The following is a 20001-nucleotide window of genomic DNA, read 5'->3' on the forward strand; positions in this document are numbered from 1 at the left end:
GGGGCTTGTGACTTTGCATTGGGAATAAGGAAGGAGGCTATAGTAGCTAAGTGGGAAGGTTGTCATTCTGTGTGAGTTTGTAGAGAGCGGCAGAAGAGGGCACTGGAAGGGTTTGTTAAAGAAAGTTCACTGGCACCAAAGACAAGCAGGAGTACCCAAGACTCGCTTATGGACTGGAGCTCTGCCCAGGATTCCTGAACTCTGAGTATAGATGTATTGCTCAGTGTCTGCCCTTTCATATTGTGGGACCACTGGCCTGTGGGTCCTTTCTCTGTTTTACTGCTCCCCCTGTCTTCCTCTGTTGTTTTTCTCCATTCCTTCTGTAAATAAATATTTCCCTTTCCTATAATCATTGTAGTGTGTGTGTGTTTAGTCTAGGGGTGTTGGAACAGGTGCACTTGGGGTGGAAGGGAGTTTCCCAACTGTGTTCCTGCGGGCACCTAAGAGCAGACTCCATCTTGGCCACAAGGGCTCTGTAGTTACATCCATTTAACTTCTAAAAATAAATGGTAAATTGCTTTAGAAACAAAGCAGAATGGTTTTGTATTAAGCTATGTAGAATGAGAAATTAGAGTCACAACTTTACCTTGGTGTCTACATTTACAGCATGTAACAGAAGACTAGTACATCTCTGTTTCCACTAAAATTATTCTACCAAATTGGTAGAATGTTCTTTAAATGCTTTAAATTAGACACAGAGCCAAAGTGTTCTCTTTGTCAATGGGGTTGCATGTGTGTTATTGAGAGCAAAATTCTGCATTCTGTAGCATGTACATCATTTATATTATGGAAAGAATTACCTACTAATTTGGTAGAATGCCTGAAGTCTATCAAAGCCTATACCGTGTATTGAGATATCAAGTGATAAATCTATTTATCATACACCTGTGACTACCTCATCTGTCCTTAATCCATCTCATCCTGGATTTTTACTTTAACATTCCAATCACTGGGCAGCTTTGATCAGATACCATTTTTTAAAATTCAACCTGCCAAAGATTTGTTTCTTCCTTGTCCCTAAGCATTTTAAATTTCCCTCCCCAAAAAAATCAATCTAGCCCAAGATCTGGGATGGGCAATATTCAGCCTTGTATTAATAACAGCTTCTCAGCTGATTGCTTCTCTTCACCTAAAAATGTAATGAATTTAGGATCTGAAATGAGAGCTTCATCCCACATACCCAGCATTTTGATAGGACTCAACATTTTTTTCTAGCCATAAAAAGGAATGAGACATTGGACTTCAAAAATTGTGACATTTTATGTATTTTAAAAAAAACCTCTTGTAAACATAAATCCTCAGCTGTTATATAACTCAGGGTGCTGACATGTATCACAACAAATTGCTTTGGCTGACTAATACCTCACAGAAATGATTTCCTTGCTAAATGAAGCAGCCCCGGCTGGTCAGTATAATTGCTGCCCAACACTGAATAGCAGCTGTTTCATTTAGCAAGGAAGCCTTGAGGGTCACAACTCTAAGGTAGCCCTTCACATGAGTGGTTGGGGAGCTGGCAGGAAAGCAGGCAAGTTTTGAAACCTGCCTATATTCCATTGGAAGATTGGTTGAAATTGACACATTTTCACAAAACATTTTGCATTTGATAAATCAGGATTTTACAGTGTAAAAATGTTCCACTGGAAATTTCCCGACCAACTCTAATAAAGAGAACACCTCCTTCTTGCCGGTCTTTGGAGTGTAGGAGCTCTGGAATGATGTGAGGAACATGCTGTGAGTGTTTCCAGTCCTTTTGGCTGAATTAACCTGTACAGGGGACAATGTGGTCCCTGAACATACAACTGAACCCTAATTCCAACCAAATAAGAAGGCATCAATGAGACTGGTGAGAAGACTATGATATAGCAAATTAGGGAGTGCTTCTGATTTATGGAAATTCATTTTAAGCACAGATAGGGAGGCAAAAGTGCCTTGTAAATGTTGGTCAGAAAATGTGTACAGAACTGAGCACCCAGCTTTTTAGCCAAACTTGGGTGCTTTCATTTTGGGGTCCTACAAAGATTGGAATGCAGAAGCATGGTCAGAAATTGAGACTGGGTGCAGTGTGGGGCACGGGTAGCAACCCTACCCAGCTTGTTCTGGAAGACTATGTCTCCTTTATAGGTTACCCTTGTTAGCCAAAGCAGGTGGCTGGTTTAAATACTATCTCTTTCCGTGTATAAGCATTCTGTAGCCTCAGAGATTTTAACAAAATATAGCAAGGGGGTGACTGCGTTGTTGTATTTTTAAACTAGCAAATGGGTATCACACAATTTTTCCACATAAATTGCCTAGTTGGGTTGATGGGAAAAGGGTCATTTCCTCTAGAGCCATGATGATATTTTACAATTTCAACTGCAGGATCCCAGAACATCCTCCCAAAACACTATCCATACAGTGTGTGTTGTTTAAATCAGTTGAACATTATGGTCCAGATTCTGATCTTTGTTATACCAGTGTAAATTCAGAGTACCCCACTGATTTTATTGGAGTTGCTATGATTTGAGGCTGGTGAAATGAGTTCACAATCTGGCCTTTTGTGTTCATGGCAACTGATGGGAATTTCACAAGGATGTGCTATTTATCATATGACTAAAGCCCTTTCCTTTCAATCAAAGCTTGATAAATGATTTATCGTAGTAAAAGAAGTGTAATATGCAGCATTAATCTCAGTAAGTGAACAATGATCTTTCTGAGGGGCTCTTGGACTCGACAAAATGACAAATCAATACTCAGGGTGCATTTGAGGAATCAACACATCTCTATTAAATACAAGGTGTTGTGGCAGTTTTCTAATAGGGACGTAATTCCAGTAACATTAATCAAGCCCTGGTAGAAAGGAGTGATTCAGAGAGACACTGTGCTCCCTCAGGCTGTCGTTGTGGGGGAGGCATTAGGAGTCTAGGAGTGGAATTTATGTTGGGGGGATGGTGGTGGTTCCAATTCAAATGTTCAGGGATTTCCTTGGCAGTTATAGGAAGGTTTTATTTCCCTTGCAGGAGGAATTGATGGGGAACCTTCAGTAAAGGTAGAGAGTCATAGGTTTGATGTGTGGGCTTGAGGAATGGCTGCTTGAAATCATTAGGAGCTATCAGGCGAGTGGGATGATTTGCCTGCTGGATCTGTCAGATCATCTTAAGGAAATGTTTTTTAAAAGCAATTTTGAGGATGACCACGCTGGTCTTGTATGTAAGGTGGGACATATGGGTTCTATTTCTAGCTCTGCCACGCTTTGTAATCTATGCTCTTGGGCAAACGATTTAAGCCAAGTCTGTTGCTCTGGGGCGGCAGTTGGTGTTTGATACTAGGGTGACCAGACAGAAAGTGTGAAAAACTGGGACATGGGGTGGGAGGTAATAGGCACCTATATAAGAAAAAGTCCTGAATATCGGGACTGTCCCTATAAAATAGGACATCTGGTCACCCTATTTGATACTGTCCAGGATGGGTGGGCTAAGTACTACAGTGTCTCTCAGAGATCCTCCCCCTTGCCATAAACTATCCTCAGCCTAAATTTCCTCCCATCCCTTTCTCCCTCTGCTGTTATTTGTCCTCTTTTTTGATGCCTCTCCTTGCTTAGCTCACTCTCAGCCTCGCTCTGATTCACGAGGGTGGTTATACATTCACAGCACTGAGTAGAGGGGGCAGGTTCTCAACCTCATCTCCCCTCAGCAGCTCAAAGATATGGGGAGGAGCCATGCTGAGTGAGCACATCAGCTCTCTTCCTGCTCACACCATCAACTAATTTAGATCAGTGGCTGGAGGAGGGAATGAGCTCAGAAACTGCTCCCTGCCCCCAAAGCTCTGTCTGCTGGTGATTGGCCACACTGCTGAGCTGGGCTGTAACCTAAGTAAGTAGGCCTAGCTGCAGGGCAAAATCCTCCCAACCTGAAAGAAAAGGAGAAATGAAGGTCTACGGCTTGACATTGCCCAGCTACCTTAAGGCCCCGGAAGGGACTGATAGTGAAGCAAAGTATAACAGTAGAAGAGAACTGGATGGTGGGGGTAGTCAGAATGAGAATGATGAGCAGAGAGTGAAGAATGAGGGTCAGGGTTGCTGATGGGGAGCATCTGAAGTGGGTGATGCAGGATGGGGAGTGACTAATGACAGATGAGGATGTGCCCGGAGAGTGGGATCATGGGTGGTTGGTGGTAAAGAGGCAGAAAGGAGACAGGGATGGGGAAGCTCAGAAATTAAGAGAAGGTAACACAGGGCAAGAGAAGGGAGGGACTATTCTAAATCACTGTTAGAAAACGGGGCTTAGGGCACACAGCCCATGAAAACATTGATGGAAAAGAAGTGGAGAGGATGGGAGGAAAGAGAACCAAAACAGCCAAGGGAGACCTAGCATGTCATGTATTTTCTCTCACTTTATACACAGCTAATACTTATAAGAGTCTGAATCACTGCCCTCCCCAGTGCACGGATTGCAATCAGATTGCCTGGATTGAGGATTTATGCGCCCTGGGGCCAGATTTACAGAACTAGGCGTGCCCACGTTTTGCTCTTTATATGGCAAATCCATCCATTTCATAAAGAGTTGCATCTACTGTTTCAGCTCATCTGGTTGTGCCACCACTGCAAGGTGGTTTAGGTCTGGTCTATGCTACAGGGATAGGTGGAATTTAGCCACTTTAGGTTGATTTTATAAGCAATGCGGCTACACAACCAACCCCGTTCCACCAACCTAAAGGGCTCTTAATATTGACTGCTGTACTCCTCCCCGACGAGGGAAGTAGAGCTAAAACCGACTTTCCTGGGTCGAATTTGGGGTAGTGCAGATGCAGCTCTGTGCAAATCGATGGTATTGGCCCTTGGGAGCTATCCCAGAGTGCTCCACTGTGACCGCTCTGGACAGCACTTTCAACTCCGATGCACCAGCCAGGTACACAGGAAAAGCCCCGGGAACTTTTGAATTTCATTTCCTGTTTGGTCAGCGTGGCAAGCTGAGCAGAAGAGGTGACCATGCAGTCCCAGAATCGCAAGCGAGCTCCAGCATGGAGTGAACTGGAGACACTGGATTTGATTGCTGTATGGGGAGAAGAATCTCTGCAGGCAGAACTCCAATCCAGCAGAAGAAATACTTATATATATGCCAAAATCGCACAGGGCACGGTGGACCAAGACTACACCAGGGACACACAGCAGTGCCACATGAAAATTAAGGAGCTCAGGCAAGCCTACCAAAAGACAAAGGAGGCAAATGTTCACTCTGGGTCAGAGGCCCATACATGCCGCTTCTATGATCAGCTGCATGGCATTCTAGGGGGGGAACCCTACCACTACCTCACCACTGTCTATGAACACCTGCAAGGGGGAAGCCTCACGCAACACAGAGGAGGATTTTGTGGATGAGGAAGAGGAGGAGGAGGAGGAGGAGAATGCGCAGCAGGCAAGTGGAGAATCCATTCTCCCTGGCAGCCAGGACCTTTTCATCACCCTGGAGCCAATACCTTCCCAAGGTGTATTGTTCCCAGATCCTGAAGGCGGAGAAGTCACCTCTGGTGAGTGCACATTTGTAACTACATTACAGTCATTAAAAGCAATTGTGTTTAATGTGTGATTTGCCCAGAACAATTGAAATGCATTCGCAGCCAGTACAGCTACTGGAAAAGTCTGTTAACGTGTCTAGGGATGGAGTGGGAATCCGCCAGGGACATCCCCATGAAGCTCTCCTGGAGGTATTCTGAAAGCCTTTGCAGAAGGTTTCTGGGAAGGGCTGCCTTATTTCGTCCTCCATGGTAGGACACTTTACCATGCCAAGCCAGTAGCAAGTAGTCTGGATTCACTGCAGCACAAAGCATGGCAGTGAATGGTCCTGGGTTTTGGTCACATTCAAGCAACATTCAGTCTATATCTCTCTGTGTTAGCCTCAGGAGAGTGATATCATTCATGGTCACCTGGTTGAAATAGGGGAATTTTTGTAAGGGAACAGTAATCCCCTCTGTTTGGTGATCCCCGGCACATTAGACCCTGGTCATGATCGGCTGTTTGCGCTTGGCTAAAAAGGATCATCCCGGAGAATAGCCACGCAGGGGCGAGGAGGGATGTGCTGCACATCCACCCCAAAACCTGCAGCCCCTCCTTTTAAATGGCAACTGCAGGCCCTCCTTTTAAATGGCAAAACCAACCAGCATTGGTTGCTATGGGAAAGGCGAGTGCTGCAGTTTGAAACCATTCCCACATGTTATGAACGCGGAAGAGCCAATCCCGCATACCCTTTGGCTTACCATGGCTGCCTGGAAACCGAATTCTGTTGCCCAGCCATGTGTGATGTGTCACCATACTGGCAGGTGCTCAATATAAAAGGCAAAATGTGACCTTGTACCTAAAACACATGTGCTGTCTGCTGTGAATTGCTTAATTCACTGTGAATCGGTCTCCCTTTTGTTCTCAGAAACGTATCTTCTTAAATTCTACTCTCCCTTTTTTCCCCCTTGCAGCTGCAAATGTTTCTATGCTCCCTGTATCAACTCCGTCCCTGAGGTTATCGCACATTAGAAGGCAAAAAAAACGCAGTTGCGATGACATGTTTTTGGAGTTCATGCAGTTCTCCCGCACTGATAGGGCACAGCTGAATGCATGGAGGCATTCAGTGGCAGAGGCCAGGAAAGCATACAGTGAGTGTGATCAGAACATGCAGGAGGAGATGCTGAGGCTAATGGGGGAGCAAACAGACATGATGAGGTGTCTGGTAGAGCTCCAGGAAAGGCAACTAGAGTACGGAGCCCCACTGCATCCATTGTGTAACAGCCTGCCCTCCTCGCCAAGTTCCATACCCACCTCACCCAGAAGCCCAAGAATGTGGGGCAGGAGGCTCCAGGCACCCAGCCACCCAACTTCAGTGGATGGCCCAAGCAATAGAAGGCTGTCATTCCAACAGCTTTGATTTGTAGTGTGGCTACAATAAGCAATGTGGCCTTGTCCTTCCCTCCTCCCCCACCCCACCCGGGCTACCTTTTACTAATCAGCATTGTCAGTGATCTCAATTTTTTTAAATAAATAAAGAATGAATGAATGGATGGATTCAAAACAATTGGAACTTTATTTCTTTTGCCAGCTGTGGTCAAAGAGCGGGGCGGGGGGAAGTGGGATTGGCTTACAAGGAAGTACATTCACCAAAGGGGGTGGCTTTGCATCAAGGACAAACACACAGAACTGTCACACCGTAGCCTGGTGGGTCATGAAACTGTTTTTCAAAGCCTCTCTGATGTGCAGCACGCCTAGCTGTGCTTTTCTAATTGCCCTGGTGTCTGGCTGTTCATAATTGGCTGCCAGGCGATTTGCCTCAACCTCCCACTTACTCTCTCAGATATTATGGAGCACATAGCAAGGAGCAATAACAATGGGAATATAAGTTGTGCTGAGGTCTAACCTACTCAGCAAACCACGCCAGCACCCTTTTAAATGTCCAAAGGCATGTTCTACCACCATTCTGCACTTTCTCACCCTATAGTTGAACTGCTCCTTACTGTTGTCCAGGCTGCCTGTGTACGGCTTCATGAGCCATGGGAGCAAGAGGTAGGCTGGGTCCCCAAGGATAATTATTGGCATTTCAACATCCCCAATGGTAATTTTCTGGTCTGGGAAGAAAGTCCCTTCTTGCAGCTTTTCGAACTGCCCGGAGTTCCGAAAGATGCGAATGTCATGCACCTTTCCCAACCATCCCACTTTGATGTCAGTGAAATGCCCTTGTGATCCACCAGTGCTTGCAGCACCATTGAGAAGTACCCCTTGCAGTTTATGTACTGTCTGGCAAGGTAGTCCAGTGCCAAGATAGGAATATGCGTTCCATCTGTTGCCCCACCACAATTAGGGAACCCCATTGCAGCAAAGCCATCCACTATGACCTACACATTTCCCAGAGTCACTACCCTTGTTTGTAGAAAGGTATGGATTGCCTTGGCTACTTGGATCACAGCAGCCCCCACGGTAGATTTGCCCACTCCGAATTGATTCCCCACTGACCGATAGCAGTCAGGCGTTGCAAGCTTTCACAGGGCTATTGCCACTCGTTTCTCAACTCTTAGGGCAGGTCTCATCTTGGTATTCCTGTGCTTCAGGGTGGGGCAAAGCAACTCACAAAGTTCCAGGAAAGTGGCCTTATGCATGCAAAAGTTTTGCAGCCACTAGGAATCATCCCATACCTGCAACACTATGCCGTTCCACCAGTCTGTGCTTGTTTGCCGGGCCCAGAATTGGCGTTCCACTGTATCAACCTGCCCCAATGCCGACATGATATCCCAATTGCCACATCCCGTGCTTTCAGGAACGTCTGTGTCCATGTCCTCCTCACAATCATCCTTGTGCTGGTGGCTCCTAGCCAGGCTCTGCACATACTGCAGGATAATGGGTGAGGTGTTTACAATGCTCACAAAAGCAGTGCGCAGCTGATCAGGCTCCATGCTTGCCACGCTATGGCATCTGCATAAAAGGTGTGAAACAACTGTTTGCCATTGATTTCAGGGAGGGAGGGAGAGAAGACTGATGACGTACTCAAAACCACCCGCGACAGTGTTTTTGCCCCATCAGGCATTGGGAGCTTAACCCAAAATTCCAGTGGGCAGCAGGGACTGTGGGATAGCTACACACAGTACACCATTCTGTGACTCATTGCTAGCCATGGTATTGAGGACGCACTCTGCCGACTTAATGCACTTAGTGGGTACATGCACAATTGACTATATAAAATTGCAAAAAGAAAAGGAGTACTTGTGGCACCTTAGAGACTAACAAATTTATTTGAGCATAAGCTTTCGTGAGCTACAGCTCACTTCATCGGCTCACGAAAGCTTATGTTCAAATAAATTTGTTAGTCTCTAAGGTGCCACAAGTACTCCTTTTCTTTTTGCGAATACAGACTAACAGGGCCTGTATAAAATCGGTTACTAAAGATCAGCTTCTATAAAATCGACCTAATTTTGTAGTGTAGACATGCCCTTAGAGACCAGCTTCAAGTCTTTTTTTTAAGCCATTGTAAGGAAGTTAGGCCTTACCTACACATACTTGCTGGAGCACATGTTCAGAACTGTTGCTGTGGTTTGTTTGATGCCTAGTTCTGCAGTTGACAGACAAATGGACTTAGCCTCGTTGCCAGGGGAGAGTTTTCTAAAATTTTAGTGTTTCTGCCTAACCCCTCAGAGGATCTTTGCTAGACTGTATCTTGCATTGCAAGCAGGGCACACTATAGCTAATGAAAACATGGAAATGAATTGCACAGAATCTAACTGGAGTGCTTGGTAAGATGCCCATTATGCATTGTTCCATGGATACTCTGAGCAGTATTTCCTCCTCCCTGACTTCCACTGCACAGCCAGGGAAGAAAGATGATTGATAGCTAATCGAAGGGCCTATCCAAGGCACACAGGATTCCTGTTGACTCCATTAGATATGCCTGAATCAGAACTGTTTAATGGGGAAAATGAGGGGAAAATCAGAACTAACCCGGAAGGGCACAGTTTTCAAACTTGGTTCCCCAAAGTCAGGCACCTGGTGCCTAAGTACAGAGTTAAGTGCCTAACTTTGGACACCTGCACTAACTGACAATCAATGGAAGGCTAGAAAACTCTGCTTTTTATCTGTGCGTATACACATCTTGGACTGGTAGCAAAGTGAAGGTGCGAATGAATGAAATTCAATGCATGTTCAATTATTTTCTTTGCTTCTGGTTTAGGTCAGCCCCAGTTCCCACCCAAGGTGCCGGAGGTTCCACAATTTCCGGGGCAGGAGGGCCTCCACCCCCCACCAATGTGACCAGTAATAGAAGACTGCAACAGACACAAGCTCAGGTCGATGAGGTGAGCTGCACACAACGGGGCACTGATGAGATTTTATTTTTTATGATGATTAAATGACTGTTTGCCCAGTTAAAGATCCTGTCGCCTTTATTCAATTGAAGTCAGGGGGTCTATGGAATGAGATTTATGTGAGATAAGGTTTTTAATAGGCAGATTGCAGAAGAGCTCATTCATAATCTTTATACCCCTAACAACTCTGCTCACAAAACAAGTATGACTTAGATGTTACCTCTGTCATTGTTTGCAAATAGCCAATATAAATATAAATCCTTTCTGGGATTATAAAGACATAGGCCCTGCCCCTGCAAGCTATTCCTTATGGGAAGGACCCTGTGTCTGAAAGCCTGGATTAGTTTCCAGGGTCAGGCTGTAGTTAGCAATAAGGGCTTTATTTAATTTATTTGGTTACTATTAAAAATGAAATTCAGGGAAAGACAAACAGTTGAGCAAGTCCACAGAGCAACAGCTCCAAGAAGTTGCCAGCTACTTTTTGAATGATAGTTCCATATGAGACCTAGTTCCAGCATGGATTCCCTCTTCATTGGGATAATTCCCCTTAACAATCTTACTCCTCGTCATGGATCCACAGGATCAGTGCTATGACCCCTCACTTTGGAACAGCCTCTGGGAGGACTCCTTCAGTGAGCCAGACCTCCTACGGGCCTCACTGTTCCTTAAGAGTAAGTCACATGGCTTCACTGCCTCCGTAGCCTCGACCTCTGGGCCTTCAGCAGTCCTGCTTCCCACCATGAACCCCTTTCAGCGAGTCCCACTGAGGCGGACTCCTGAGATACACTTGTAAATCTTAGGGAGCAGTGCATCTCCGACAGCATCTTCAGTGACCTTCATGCAGTGTTGTCAAAACAGAAAGGTTTATTAGTCAACAGGAACCCAGCGTAGAAAGCCCTTGGTTAGCATAGAGAAAAGAAAGTGGCTCTGGGCTAATCAGAGTGGACCGTTCTCCTTAAAGTGGTATGTCCCCATTGGCTTCTGCTCTGAGTCTGTACCCTCTTGTTCAAGTTAACCAGGCCAATCCTACCTGGCCCCTCTTCAGTCCTTTGTTCTCCAGTTGGTTAAACACAGCTGGCTTCCTACAGAGGAGGGAGGGGGGAAGGGGGAGTGGACCATCCATGGTCATTAGTTGCTAGGTAGCAAATGTCCCAAAGTTTGGCTTTGCCATTGTCTTCATGGATTCCCCAATGATATGGGCCAAACTCAAGACACCTAGGGGCCATTGACAGCTTTGTCATAGCTTCCCAAGAGTAAATAACCTTTTCCCATGATTCATACAAAATATTACAGAAAATTCTCACTCAGTCACACTCATCATGCCAGCATTCATTTACCACCATATTCACTGAACTAGTGAAGCTAATCCTGGGTGCAACCCATCGAGCTAATCTTGGGGTTTGATCATGGATAAGCTGCTGACTTGCACTATGGCCAGTTATATAGTGCAGACTTTAGATGTGTGTATTAAGTACAGTACGTAGAAGACTTCCTAGGCCATGCTCCATTACCTAACTGAACACCACATAGTTAGGAACAACTAGTTGTAGAGAATTCTATCTTGCTCTCTGTGGATCCTTAATGCCAATTCAGATGTACAAACACCAAAAAATATCCATTCAACTGGTGTTGGGATTGTCCCCAAATGCACCTCACAAGTATAGGAAAGAAGTTTACAGAAATCATCCAACCTGAGCTTCTCATTATACATACAATTAATGTTATATTTTAGACAGAGTTTTCTTCCTTTAGAACCTTCTTCGGCTTCATGTCCTGGATGCTCCTTTGCTGATATTTGGGGCAGATCAGAATAGCGTCCAGCTACAGAAAAGCCTAGGCCCAATTCTTCTCTCCCACTGGTTTTACAACAGTGTAATTATATTTACCTTAATGGAGTGACTTCTCATTCTCACTGTGGAAAGTGAGAAGCGAATCAGGACCACTGTGTCCCAGCCTTTGGTAGGACCCTGCCTCAGTTAGAATCATAAAATAAACTTCTCTACCTAAATAGACTGCATCATAAGGGTGCTGTGAGCATTTACATTGCTCAGAATCAAAGCAAATGACCCTACTTGGGAAGTGAAATATGATTAGTTTATTGCTTAAAAGGAGCTACTTCAAACACATGAATGGGGTTCTTCAAGCAGGAGAATGGAAATGGCTTCCAATAATAGACTGGCCAAACCAAAAGCCTAGAACTCTCCAAAATTCTGAAGACCTGGTTCTGAACTTTGTGGCCTGAGACACACTTTAGTTCTGATATGTTTAACTCAGGCCTACTGGAGTCAGCTTCGTAGTGAAGAGGAGTTTGAATGGAGAGAGAGAATCAGGCTAATTGTCAGGGAAGTCACTACCTGGTGAGTCTGGTAAGTGGACAGCAGGTGACCATCAATCCCAGGGTGCACTTGAAATGTCCAGATTCACTTCCATGGCTAGTTCAGACTTGGGATAGAAGTTGCTGTAGGTTGGTAGTCCAGAGAAGACATTTAAGGGAGCAGGCAGAACTCATGTTTTATGTGGTGGGGGAGCTCAGCCAACTGATAAATCACAGGCTGACAAGAATCAAGGAGGCAAAACTCTACTGAGATTTTCAAGATAGGATATATGTATCAAGCCAGATCCCTTGAATTTAATGGAACTGTGTTGATTTCCACAGCTGAGGATCTGACTCATTATGCTTTACTTTTATCTTGCCCTCTTACTGCAGTCTTTTCCTAGGAAATGTTTTTGTTTCAATGTGTCTTGTGGTAAAGCATCCGATGAAGTGAGCTGTAGCTCACAAAAGCTTATGCTCAAATAAATTTGTTAGTCTCTAAGGTGCCACAAGTCCTCCTTTTCTTTTTATGGATACAGACTAACATGGCTGCTACTCTGAGACTATCCTTTAGGTGGCACCAAATACTTGCACTATGGAAATCCAGCAGAGAAGCTATGGTTTTACTACAGTGCCATTTCATTTCACAAGGACAGGAACAAAACTTTACTTGCGAGTAGACGTGAAATCTCACACTGACTTCAGTGAGGCCAGGATTTCATACTGAGAACCTAATTCTGCTCCCACTGGAAGATAATGGGAGTTTTGCGTTTGACTTCAATGAGAGCAGGATGGGACCCACTATCTTTTGTTTTCTCTTGTACATAAATACAAGATGCATCTTATAACTAAGCCAGCATGTAGGGTTTCACTGTTTTTACTGTGTCCAAAGTGTGTGTTTGACTCTTGATTTTTACTGCTAATTATTATTATTCTGAACAGATTGAATTAGATTAAGTACAATTGACATAGTCTGCAGCATTAATAATTTATAAGGAATTGCAGGCCAGTCTCACATTTACTGCTGCCATACGTGGGCACAACTTTATTGACTTAAACAGAAACTGTGTCTATGTAAGACGTTGATGAAGTTGGATCAGGATTTCTATTTTTAAGCATTAATTGGCTAAAAGTGCCCAATCAATGTAAATATATTTCAATATGTATAAAATAACTGAATTACTATGCCTTTCCCAGTACCTACTGTGTGTCTCTTCCAATCTATGCTCTTTTGGGCATCAGGCCCATACTGGTCTCCATGGTGAAATTAACAAAGACTAAAGTTTTTCTATCCAAAATGTTCTCCCCACCTGCAATACCAAACAGGATTTCAGACTACAATCTGAAGAAGGAAGATCACCTTGTCTGCGAAGGAGGTTGTGGTAGCTCCTATTAGAAACTCTTATCAAGCCTACTTCTATAGTTATGATAGAGCAACTATGTTGTTAAGTCATCAGCAGTGAAAATAATGCCTTTGGGCTTGTGTTCCTAACCAGCACTATGAGCCAGCATGTAATGCAAATGTGTTGGTGTCTGCCCCGTGATAGGTATATCAGCCAGTTTCCTGTAACAATAGCTGCTTTGCTAACTGGGTTAAAGCACCAGTGCGTGCATGTTCCTCAAAAAACTTCATAGAAATAACTAGAGTACATTTTAATGTCTTAGTATTTTATAGTCTGTAAGGACACTTGAGCTCAGCATGATTATGTGCACCTTACTATCTACCTAGGGCTCCTAGGATAAGTTTGAGTAGCCCTGTTATAGAGGAATTGTCTATATAATAGCAAGCCATAATTTTTACCTTGATAGCAAAGGGACCTTTCCCATTTGCCATGAGATTTCAGTCCTATGAATACAGCCTTTCCACGTATGGAGTCTGCTAACTGAGGGTTATTTTTTCAGGTGGTGGACATCATGCGAGTGAATGTAGACAAGGTTCTAGAAAGAGACCAAAAGCTTTCAGAGCTTGACAACCGGGCAGATGCATTACAAGCTGGTGCCTCACAGTTTGAAACTAGTGCAGCTAAATTGAAGAGAAAATACTGGTGGAAAAACTGCAAGGTAAAGACGATAGGTATTTCTTGTTAAATCTGTTAAATGTTAATTGTTTACTTTCACTTTGCTTTAATGAGCCCTTGTAACAGTAGGTTGGATTTAAATGACCCTTTTTCTGAATGCTGAAAGGTAAGATATGTTACTCTTTAAACCAGTAGGATAGTCTTTGTAAGCTATAGTGACTTTGAATAGAGATAGACTTAACCTACACTATCTTTGTGCTATCTGAAATTTGAATCATAATTATGAGGCTTCAGCCAATTTCTAGAGACAAGAATGAGAGAACATAGGTATTACAATACAGAATCAATCCAGTGATCCATCTAGCCCAGTATCCTGCCTCTGAAACTGGCGAGCACTGGCAGCTTTGGAAGAAGGTACGAGAAACCCTGCAATAGGCAGCTATGGAATTAGCTTTCCCAAGGGGAAGTTTCTTTCTAACTTCCCCCAAATAATTAGAAGTTCGCTTCCATACTGAAGCTTGAGCAATTATATCCCTTTCAAAGCTCTTGTTAAGTTCAATAGTTACTATGTAAACTCCAGCCAACTTTTGGATTTCACAGACTCTCTAGAATGTTTTGTAAAAGTTGGGGGTATCATAAAAGTTTTTAGATTTTTTTTTGCAAGAATTTCCCACCCCACCCTCATCTCACATAATTCAAACCCAACTGTTTCTTTGGGGAAAAATTTTTAATTTAAAAATCTAAGTGTGAGAACATGTGACACGAAAACTGAAGAAATTGATACACATGCAAAAACCTCAGCCCCAACATAATGAAAATACACTTGAAAACATGCACAAAGCCAGTATCAGCATAGCATATATGAAGAGTGGGGTGGAAAAGCCTTTCTCTCCTTGTGGGGGTTGATGAACCTCTTTCTCCTTCATGGAGGTAAGCTTCTGGAGGTAGAAGACAACGATGACCCAGGGCCTCCTCAGGCCACCATGGGAAATGAAGGCAGAAGAGAATCTCTTCAGCTGGGCCAGATTAAGGCTAAGCAAAGATTGAATTCACCAAAATCTTGCTCCTACCCCTCAACAGACTCATCCTCTCCCTGGAACAAGGAAGACTCCTTTTCCTTCCCATCCTGAAACCACCTACTTCTCCACTCCAGTATCATCATTTCCAGCCCCCTGCCTCAACCCTCCTTCTCCCTGTCCCCATGCCAAACACCCATCCATATGCCTCCCCAGTGCAAACCCCAACCCAGTTGCCTGGCTTCATTTCTGTCTCCCCTAGAAACCTGTGGTGCTACTGGCAATTCACCTCCTTCTCAAGTAAGACCAGCTGTCTCCAGGGCTGGAACCTGACCCCCTACCCTGACCTCCCAGGTCCTCCCTGCTTCCCCTGAAAAGAAAGTAAAGTAAAGAAAGCTTCCAGACTTCAGGAGCCAGAGGAGGAGTAGAAGGAGAGGAGAAGTGGCCAGTACCAATTGTTGGCTCTTCCTTCCTGTCACACATTAGGGCCCATCTTGACTCTCACAAAGTGTGTGCTTTTCAATCACGTTAGCTAATCAGGTTATCTTACCATGATTAAAAGCCCTGTTGAGATACTGGTGAATACATCTGAAGCCATATTAGCTGGCCACGTTATACAACACAGCTACAACACAGCCAGCGAACACAGCTTCAAACGTGTTAGACTGTATCTTAATAGATGCTCTCTCTCAGATTGTCTCGGTTCTAGGAAATGCTACATTAGGGACCTATAAAAATTGATTACAGGGTATCTGTGCAATGATTAAGAACAATGGGACAGAGTGAACAGCCCACCTAAAGATAAAACCAGGAGCGACCTTTTATAATGCAAAGACCTCATTTTTCTTTCTTTAACTCTCTTTATAGATGATGATCATCCTTGGTGTAGTATGTGCAGTCATTCTTATTGTAATTATAAGTAAGTAATTTATTTTTTATGTACAATATAAATAGCTCTGTGATTTCCAATGTCCTCATGCGAAGGAAATAAAACATTTAGGAAGATAGTCTGACTCTGAATATTCCCTTCAAGTGTCCTGTTGTTATAAGGAAATATACTATGAATTTCACTGAACATTAATTGACTGTGGGTTGGAAACATCCAAGTTTTAATGGCACCCACTCTGTTATACTACATAGTTTCTCCCAGTTTAAATATCACCATTTCAGGATTAGGTAAACTTTTATGCAATCTCAAAGAGCTTCAGCCCTACTCTCATTAAAATCCATGACACAAATCCTATTTACCTTAGTGGGAGAAGACTCAGTCGTGTAAATTAGCTCACTGTTATAGAATCTGGACAGCAGGCCAAATTTTAAGTTACATAGGGTTGCTTAATGTGATTTTTCAAAAGTGCCAGTCAATGGCAGTTAAGCATGTAGGTGCTTTTGAAAATCTCATGAGGTGACTATCTGCATCTTTAGATATCTAAAACCTGGCCCAAAGCTGCCTTGAGTTCTCAGTGACACAAGGAGTGTCTTGTATTCTGCATATCTATATAATACCTGGAAATAGAATATGAACAATGGGTCACAATCGTATAGGCGGCAAAGCAGGGATATCATAATGACAGGACTCTGTGTTCAGATTTCATACATAGATAGAGACATTAGTATCAGAAAGGAAGGATTGCAAAGTCTTTTCTTTTTTAATATATATATTTAATATAATATATTAATTTATATTAATCCTAATGTCTCTATCTGTGTATGAAATCTGAACAGAGTCCTGTTATTATATATATATATATATATATATATATATATATATATATATATATATATATATATATATATATATATATATATATAACTCTATGTGTTAGCAACAGCTGTTATGAATGAAGTTGTTTCTTTTATGTAACTTTAATATGGCATTAGATATTAAAACTGGGCGTTTGTTCAGTCAGACAATACTGCCAGTAATCTAAAAGAGATTTAACAGCAAATTGTGTTATAGGCATGTACTAATACCTTCTTCTCAGATTACCTACTTCACCTTCAGTCTGTGTATGTTTGCTTCTGTTATACTTACAAATGATCAGTAAACATGAGTTAGGTGCATGATGTAACGTGTGAGTTATATAAAAGCTGGCACCAATGTGACCCAGAATGATTTTGGGTTTCATAATTCTGAAGCTACAAGAATGGAAATGGTAGCACAGGTAGTGGAGGCTTAGCCATGCCATGTACGTGCCCACTGGTTTCAGTGGGTTTGTACTCAACACACTTAAGCTATGTCTCTGCAACCTCAACTACATTGCTATTTATACTCACGCTAGCTCAGCGAGAGCTAACACAAGTATATGTATGCGAGCATGGGAATCACACCCCTAGCTTGTAGTGTAGACATAGGCTATGATTTGAGGTTGTTTATATAATTGTTAGTCCTAGTGGAATACTTGAGAGAATCAATGCTTTAAGGCTCAGGGTCATACATTTTTTCATAAATACTTCTTTGCACTCCAGCTTGTTGTTGTTTCCAATCTGGTACCGCTTAGAAGTCCCAACTTACTTTAGGACCCCACTGTGCTAGGCACTGTTCATACACATAGTGAGAGTCCAAGCCCCAAAGAGATAACAATCTAAATCAGTGGTTCTCAACTCTGGTCCACCGTTTGTTCAGGGAAAGCCCTTGGCAGGCCGGGCCGGTTTGTTTATCTGCCGCATCCGCAGGTTCGGCCGATTCTGGGGCTCGGCTTGTGCTGCTTTCTGCAGCCCCCATTGGCCTGGAGCAGTGAACTGTGGCCAGTGGGAGCTGCGATCGGCCAAACCTGCACACCAGGGGCTTTCCGTGAACAAGCGGTGGACCAGAGTTGAGAACCACTGATCTAAATAGACAAATCAGATGAGGGGTTGGAGAAAGGAAAATATTATCCCCATTTCACAGATTGAGTACTGAGAGGCAGAGAAATTAGGCCCTGATTCAAGACAGCATTCCTTTCAGCACAGCACTTAAGCATCTACTTAAATCCCATTGAAGTCCATGGGATTTAAGCACTGATTTAAAGTTAAGTGTGTTCTTAAGTGCTGTCCTGAATAGGGACCTAAGTGACTTCTCTGGTGCTTAAAACACAGTGTCTGGTGCAGTCACATCCATTTCACTGGGCTAAATGTTGCTGTGTAGTGAGAGCTTTATCAGGCTATGATTGAAATCAATTGGAGTTCTGCCCTTGATTTTTATGAGGACAGGATCATACCTTCGATGATTAACCCAGCACATTTATCCTGCAGCTCAGACCACCACCCTTTCCAGAGCTGCCCATTCCCAGACACTGCGATACCAAAATACAAGTTGTTATTGTAATAACACCACAGTGTGCTCCTTAGGCAGGGTTGTGCTAATGTCCTTGCCTGTTTTCTGATTGGATATGTTCTCTGACTGAAGTCCAATATTAACTATATGATAACATCTGTTGTTTTCTTTTTCCTTCTTTCCTTCCTAGTTTATTTCTGCACTTGAAAAGGCAACGAGGGGAAGGCTTGGCATGGCTTGGTTCATCTTTTCTGATGTTCTCTTATTGAACTCTGCTTTTTAATTCCTGGTGTCTTGGGAATTTTGCCTGTTATAATCCGTAAGCATTCAGTGTAGTGTGTTTGGTATTATACTGTTTCCACATGAAACTGTACCAGCTAAATACTGCCAAGTAATTCCATGTGTTGTCTTATCATTGTGTCTTAAAATGCATCCACAATGACCTTCAGAAACTGTAATATATGAAAAGCATCCTACACTTTTCAGAATCATAAGAGAACAGTTATAGGGAAAGTCCTTACTTTAAAAGGACACTGTCATGTAGTTTAGGCCCAAAATTAAGATTTTTATTAAATAGTAGGGCCAAAATCGTCAAACTTGACGGCCTAAATTAGGCTTCAAAATCCATATCTAAACATACAAATAAATGTGGCCTGATTCATCTAGAGCACCTGCTAATTCTGTTTTAGTCAATGGGAGCTACAGATGTTTAATGAATCTGAATGTCAAATTATTTGTATTTAGGTGTCTAAATATGGACTCTGGAGCCTAATTTTAGGCACCCAGGTTTGAAACTATTTGGTCTAGGTTTTGTACAACTATAGGAATGCTTTCCTGGATTTAAACTTTCCATTTGGTTGTTTCCTATACAAACCCTGTGGCAGCATGGTAGTGTATGAGAACCAGAAGGAGAACTGGATGAGAAGCAAGAATGACACTGACAAGAAAACAATCATAAATAACCAAAAAAAAAAAACCTTAGATTGTTAATAAGCCAAGATGGCAGCCCTCAGATTTATGGTTGATGTATGGCACTTGAACCCCAGTTTTCCAAACACTTATGCCCATGTTTAACTTTAAGCACATGAGTAATCTTACTGAAGTTAGGAGGCTCTGCATAGTTACAGGGATATGCCCATATGCATCAATTTGCAGGATTGGGGTGCCTTTTTTCATGGAATCTCACCAAATGAACCATTTGAAAATCAAACAATGGGAGATTGTGGGTGCGAATTGTGGCAGGGAGGACCCATGAAAGAACAGTTCTTTTATAAAGTGGGCCATGGAATGAAAATGTCACAGAACTGCTGATCTGAGGCATTGTTATTAGTAACACAAGTAAGGCAATCTATACAGTCTTAAACTGACAGCATCCCCTTTTTAAAAGGGCTCTGTTGAGATATTTTTTATACTTTTTTAAAACTCACTGTTTATATTCTCAAAAAAAAAAAGGACTTGTGGCACCTTAGAGACTAACAAATTTATTTGAGCATAAGCTTTCATGAGCTACAGCTCACTTCATCGGATGCATGAGCTGTAGCTCACGAAAGCTTATGCTCAAAAAAAATGTGTTAGTCTCTAAGGTGCCACAAG

The 20001-nt window shown here is 43.0% G+C and overlaps 1 protein-coding gene across 1 annotated transcript in view; it reads left to right on the plus strand.

Moving 5' to 3' along the window:
- LOC140916898 (vesicle-associated membrane protein 1) overlaps positions 1–18719 on the plus strand; it is a 96324-nt gene extending 77605 nt beyond the window's left edge. The window contains exons 4-7 of the mRNA XM_073358792.2: positions 9672–9795; positions 14021–14179; positions 16020–16071; positions 18599–18719. Of these exons, the coding sequence (XP_073214893.1) occupies positions 9672–9795; positions 14021–14179; positions 16020–16071; positions 18599–18615 (352 nt within the window). The 3' untranslated portion in view covers positions 18616–18719. The remainder of the gene's footprint in view (positions 1–9671; positions 9796–14020; positions 14180–16019; positions 16072–18598) is intronic.
- Positions 18720–20001: the final 1282 nt, after the last annotated feature.

The sequence above is a fragment of the Lepidochelys kempii genome, chromosome 9, assembly GCF_965140285.1.
Source record: "Lepidochelys kempii isolate rLepKem1 chromosome 9, rLepKem1.hap1, whole genome shotgun sequence".
NCBI lineage: Eukaryota > Metazoa > Chordata > Testudines > Cheloniidae > Lepidochelys > Lepidochelys kempii.